Source organism: Octopus sinensis, linkage group LG24 (genome assembly GCF_006345805.1).
Source record: "Octopus sinensis linkage group LG24, ASM634580v1, whole genome shotgun sequence".
In the NCBI taxonomy this organism is placed as follows: Eukaryota; Metazoa; Mollusca; class Cephalopoda; order Octopoda; family Octopodidae; genus Octopus; species Octopus sinensis.
This window is the reverse complement of record NC_043020.1, coordinates 20,189,594-20,195,708: the sequence shown is the minus strand read 5'-3', so window position 1 is coordinate 20,195,708 and position 6,115 is coordinate 20,189,594. Positions and strand designations below refer to the sequence as shown.

The window sequence follows — 6,115 nt, the reverse complement described above, 5'->3', positions numbered from 1 at the left end:
GTTTGACTGGGGTCTGGGAAGCCAGGAGGTTGCACCAGGCTCCAGTCTGATCTGGTAGTGTTTCTACAGCTGGATGCCCTTCCTAATGCCAACCACTCCAGGAGTGTAGCGGGTGCTTTATACGTGCCACCGGTACAGGGGCCAGAGTACAGTATTTATATGTATGTACACATTATATATATATATACATTATATAAATCTTGATTGACCAGAAGCAACAATTTATAGGATTCAGTACAAGTGTATCTTTTAAGACATTATAACTGAAAGTAGTAAAGGTGCATGGCTTAATAGTTAGGGTGTTCGGATCACTATAGTAAGATTATGAGTTTGATTCCTGGTGGTGTTGTATGTCCTTGAGCAAGACACTTTATTTTATGTTTCTCCAGTCCATTCAGCTGGCAAAAATTAGTTGTACTTGTAATTCAAAGGACCAGCCTTGTCGCATTCTGTGTCACGCTGAATCTCCCTGAGAATTATATTATGGGCACATGTGTCTGGAATGCTCAGCCACTTGCATTTTAACCTCATAAGCAGGATGTTTCCTTGATCAGATCAACTGGAACACTCATAACCAACAGAACACCAGTTATAACTGAAAGGAACCAATTTCCAGTACTTGGTGTTTCTAGTAACTCATCAGATGGTAGTTCCAGCCAGCTTAGCTTTTGAAATATGAAACAAAAGTTTCAAGAAAATGTTTATCTTTGTTCTTTTTGTTTAAAAAAAAATGTGTGATATAGGCGTAGGAGTGGCTGTGTGGTAAGTAGCTTGCTTATGAACCACATGGTTCTGGGTTCAGTCCCACTGCTTGGCACCTTGGGCAAGTGTCTTCTACTATAGCCTTAAGTCGACCAAGATTTGGTAGACGGAAACTGAAAGAAGTCCATTGTATATATGTACGTATGTGTATATGTTTGTGTGTCTGTGTTTGTCCCCCCAACATCGCTTGACAACCGATGCTGGTGTGTTTACGTCCCCGTAACTTAGTGGTTCGATAGAATAAGTACTAGGCTTAAAAAGAACAAGTCCTGGGGTCGATTTGCTCGACTAAAAGCAGTGCTTCAGCATGGTCACAGTCAAATGACTGAAACAAGTAAAAGATATGTGAAAAAATAGCTGCTTCACATTCTCATGGAAATATTTAAACATCTTAAAACTTCTTAAGTGTGAAGTCACTCTTATAATTTTCCTCATAAAATTGCATCATTGTTTTAAGGTAATAGTTTTAATATTTTTAAAGTCAATGAATGTGTGCACTTGTGTTGATGTATACATATACATGCACAGTTATATGCACACATTAAACATTTCAATACCATTTTTTTCAGCACCAGGTTGATATTTACATAAAAGTTACTTAGTGTCATGTATGCACAGTGCTAACAGTTCCATTCTTTTGTTAAAATTTTTGCTCCAAGGTCACTCCAGATTTTTTATTTGAAGCTACTGGTCCTGTACTATTAATTGGGTAGTTTTGAATTTATATATTAGGACATCCCACACAAGAACCATATAATTTTGAACACAACTTTACTGTATCTGCTATCAGGTCTGACAACTTCTAAATGTTCATTCTGTTGCCCCATTATATATTTTAGGTTCATTTTTGTTGTTTGTTTCTACTTTGGTGCTGTATGCTATCAACTTTGCCTGACTGTTAAAGGAGAAAAGGCAGGAAAGGAAGCAAAATTTGATAATTCTGTTAAAGTTTGACCATTTGGCTTATCAGCATATCTCTTACTGTATTGTTTTCTATTAATGAAGTAGCTGGATGCTGTACAGTGACAACAATGTATCTCAAGGGTATCACAGATATGTATTTAGTCCCCAAAATGAACAGCCTTGACATCTGAGCATCAAAGAGTGAACTTTTCATTATTTCCGACAAGGTGCCTCACAGTGAAATCTAGCACTACATTGTGAAACAAACTTCTTAACCACACAGATATATCCATGGAATAGGAAAGGTTGTTTTTAGTGATGGAAGTTAGACATGTGGAGGCACATAGCTTACTGGTGAGGGTGTAGGACTCCTGATCGTAAGGTTTTGGTTTTGATTCCTGGACCAGGTGACACATTGTGGTCTTGAGCAAAACACTTCATTTCAATTTGCCCCAGTTCACTCAATTGACAAGATTAATCCTGTGATGGACCAATGTATATGCCATGAAACTGAGAAACCGACCCTTATGAGTCTGTATGATTCAAGAATGTAACTGAACTTTTAAGGTAGTGCTCCAGTGTGGCCACAGTCAAGTAAGTGAAAGAATGTAAACACAGAAAGAGGAAAGCTGAATCTGAAAAAAAAAACATAAAAAGGCCCTGGGTGGAGCAATTTTCACCTTTCTTGCTTGCAACACTACAGAACAACTATTTGACTCCGAGAATACATAACCAGTATACATGGAAGACACAGGTGGAGAACTGGCAGAATCAGTAGAGCATCAGACAAGATGCCCTGTGTTATTTGTTCCTGCACCTTGCATCCTGAATTCAGGATCAACAAATAAAGGTGATGCCATGTGGTATTTCTTCTGACTCTGTGTTCTCAGTTCAAATCCTGTTCTAGCTAACTTGTGTGATAAATTTAGTCCATTGCCCTGTTTGCAACCCACCTGGTACTTTAGCAAAGTCCACTCTGTTGCAAGCATGCATTCGGGCCCAGTCTCCAACCTTCCCCACTTCCTACATCCCACTACTTTTGGATGATCTCTAAATGGTCATCAGAATAGCCCTTCCTTCCTGATTAAAAAAATAACACAGACAGCTTCCACATTTGACCAACACAAAAGAACATTAGATGGTTAACACTAGCCCCTCCTGGGTCTCCAATTTCTCCATTAGCAACAAATAACAGCAAACTGCATCATGAAGCTGATTTTCTACAGCTGGATGCCCTTCCTGTTGCTAGCCTTTATCTGTTTCTAAATAAGGTAATATTTACCTCCTGGCCAGACGTTTTCACAAATGATTGGAAATGAAGGGCACCACTTGCATTGCAGTGTCACTCATTTACTACTTTTACATGATGTCAAGACTAGGAAACACAAACACACCCATCCATGCATAAATACTCAAACAAAAAAAATATACAACAAGCTTCTTGCAGTTTCTCCCTACCAAATCCACTCACAATGCTTTGGTCAGCTCAGGGCTATTGTAAATGACCCTAGTTTAAGATCCCATGCAGAGAGACTGAATGTGAAACTGCTTGTTTGGTATCAAAACAGTAAAATATCAAGGACATCTGAAATCTTGATTTCTAACATCTTCACTTGGATTCCAATTTTAACTCTTATGTGATTGGATTTCTAATGAAGTTCAATGTCTTAATGTTTCAATAAATTTTGAAATGAATCAACAACTCGATTTAGTATTTTAGGTTGGTCACTTGGCAGAATCATTAGTGCATCAAACAAAATTATGTGTAGTATTTCTTCCAGCCTTCCAGGTAAGGGGTGGGTCAATAAAATAAAGTACTAACTCTCTCCCCAAAATTTCTGGCCCTTCACCTTTGTAAAAAAACAATTGTTCATAAAATTATGAGAAGAGGTTTTAACATTAAAGCAAAAGATATTGTACGAGAAACCCAAAATTGGTATCAGAAAGAGTTACAGATCAAACATATATTTACTGTATTATATAATGAGGTATGATATTTTCGTTATATAAATTATAATAGCTTCTTTTCTGCCTGTTGCAGTTGATCATAAATTACATCATGCTTATGGTTTAGATACAAGGCCCAGAAAACTGGGAACTCTTAGCTTAAAAGCATTCAACTACTGTTATCAGTGAATACAAAGAAATGCAAATATCTAAAGAAAACAAACAGGTTGTTTTTATTTTTCTTCATTAGAATTGGATTGGGAAATAAATAATGTCTCTAAAAGTGAATTTGTTTCAAAATTTTAAAAAATCATTCCAAGTCAATAAATTTGCAACTTTTATTTGAACTTGGTTTAGTTCAAAGCTACCTAGAACCATTCCCAGTCTTATCTAGACACCTTGTGATACAAATCTATATGTACTGATAGTTTTTTCATAAAGTTTGTTTCTTGGATGATAGAGACTAGAATAAATTGATACTTCTTCTTCGTTCTCCATCTCCAAATGAAAAATCTTTACCGTAACTTCATGGAATTCTTCTCCAAACAGGTTTTCTTCCACAAACTGATCTGCTTCCTTCAGATCATGTTTCAGGCTGGTCACATGACAACATTCAATAGAGTTGTAGTAAGGATCAACAACATACATTAAAAGATTAAATACAATGATTATGACAGGCTCACCAGTTGCAACGAAAGGCCTTATGGGAGAACTAAACAAATAGCAACCAACAATTACTGGGAAAAACATAGAGAAGATCCAAGTAATAATGGCCCTTATGGTGTGACCATGATTCCATTGACTGATTTGATGACAGGCAATTGCTTCAAGGTTGTTCCAGTTCAGAAGCTTCCAGCTTAATGCTTCTGCATCTTCTTTTGTATGATAGAAATATCTGTCAATTCTTATGGTCTTTCGAAACAGAATTTGATGAAATAAAGCAAGATTAAACTGTATAAAATTTGGCCTTATTGGTTTAGATGTTAATTCTACTTTTTTTATATTGATATCAGCAAGACTTGCAATACGTCTCACGTTGTTGCGAAATACAGCATTTAATTCTTGAGGTTTTGAAGTTATTTCATTCCATAAACTAATTAAAACAATAAATGGAATTAAGGCAGTCCAGACATATAAGAGGAAGAGACCGCCAATGATGTGATGACCAGCAAGGAAAATGGTGAGCAGGGATAAAAAAAAAACTAAGCTTAAGTTTAGCTGCACAAAATGGTTAAAAAAAAAACTTGATATTGATTCGGAGGGAAAGTGATATGAATTTTTTAAAATAAAATTGATATAGGACCACTTGAACATATAGTAAATTATGTAAAATAAACTCATGCAAATTGTGATCATATATGTCCTAAAAACATCATTGTTTACAAAATTGCCCTTGGGGAAAAAAATACTTAAAACAATCCACTGGGAATGTAGAAAGTCTTCAATGTAAATTGAAGTTACAAAAGAACATTTGATTAAAGCAAGGAAGCAGTAGAAATAGATTCGGTGAGATTGATACGATTTTAGCTCATCAAAACTTTCCTGTGTGAAAGCAATTCCTCTCCGAAGTGGTGGAGTTTTAAGTCCATTTAAATATATTTTATAATGAAAGGCAAGTACAAATTTCAATATCAATATTATCCAGTTCCAAACAACACCCAGCTGGAAAATGGTTTCAAATCCAAGTACAATATTTGGTAATAGACCCATATTTTATAAATGTGGCCAATACTTCTGGATAACCCTTATTTTCTTGAAAGTTTCTCACATTTCAAGCATGTTGTGATGACATCATGACATTGATGATGTCATAGCTGTTAAGATGAACTTCATGTGACTGAACATTTTCACATTACATCTACTTTCATGTAATACAGAAATTTAGCAGCTGACTAAAATTAAAATAGCAAAAAAAGAAGAAAGAAAAAAAATGGAAGGGCCAAACTTACAATAGAAAGAACAAAAAAGTAGTTATCTTTCAAAACCAAACAAGAAAAATAGTTAATTTTGAATCCGTGACATCTCTTATCAGATAATATTATTGACTTCAGGAGAGTAAAAAATGACCATGAATATTATTATATAATGAGTTGAACCAGTGGATATATTTTATGCTATGAAAGAAATCTAACACTTAAAGTCTCAGAACTTTTTGTCTTTAAAAACTAAGTCTTTTCTTCCTCATAGCATAAAATTTATTGCTAACTTCCTTTAATTCTATCATTTGTAAATATTTAAGCTAAGTGAAATCATTACCTTGTAGGTGTAAAGAGTTTATCCTCTGCACAATAACTGATGCACAAAGCCAGTAATTTCTAAGTGAGATATAGTTAACATCAAGGCAAAAGTTGACCTTGGTAAGATTTGAACTCAGCATGGAAGGAAACACTGCAAGGCATTTTTCGCAATTCTGCCACTTCACCACACTAGTAATAATGATGATGATGTCTTATATAGGCACAAGGCCAACAAATTCAAGAGGAGAAGTTAGTCAATTATATCA

The 6,115-nt window shown here is 35.3% G+C and overlaps 1 protein-coding gene across 1 annotated transcript; it reads right to left on the bottom strand.

The window, feature by feature from the left end:
* Positions 1-4,002: 4,002 nt before the first annotated feature.
* LOC115224101 (CAAX prenyl protease 1 homolog) lies at positions 4,003-5,322 on the bottom strand. The gene has a single exon (XM_029794908.1). The coding sequence runs from the start codon at positions 5,320-5,322 to the stop codon at positions 4,003-4,005; it is 1,320 nt and encodes a 439-aa protein (XP_029650768.1).
* Positions 5,323-6,115: the final 793 nt, after the last annotated feature.

Excerpts from the sequence above, each read along its gene's own strand:
- LOC115224101 (XM_029794908.1), bottom strand. The coding sequence starts at position 5,322 with ATGGGTCTATTACCAAATATTGTACTTGGATTTGAAACCATTTTCCAG.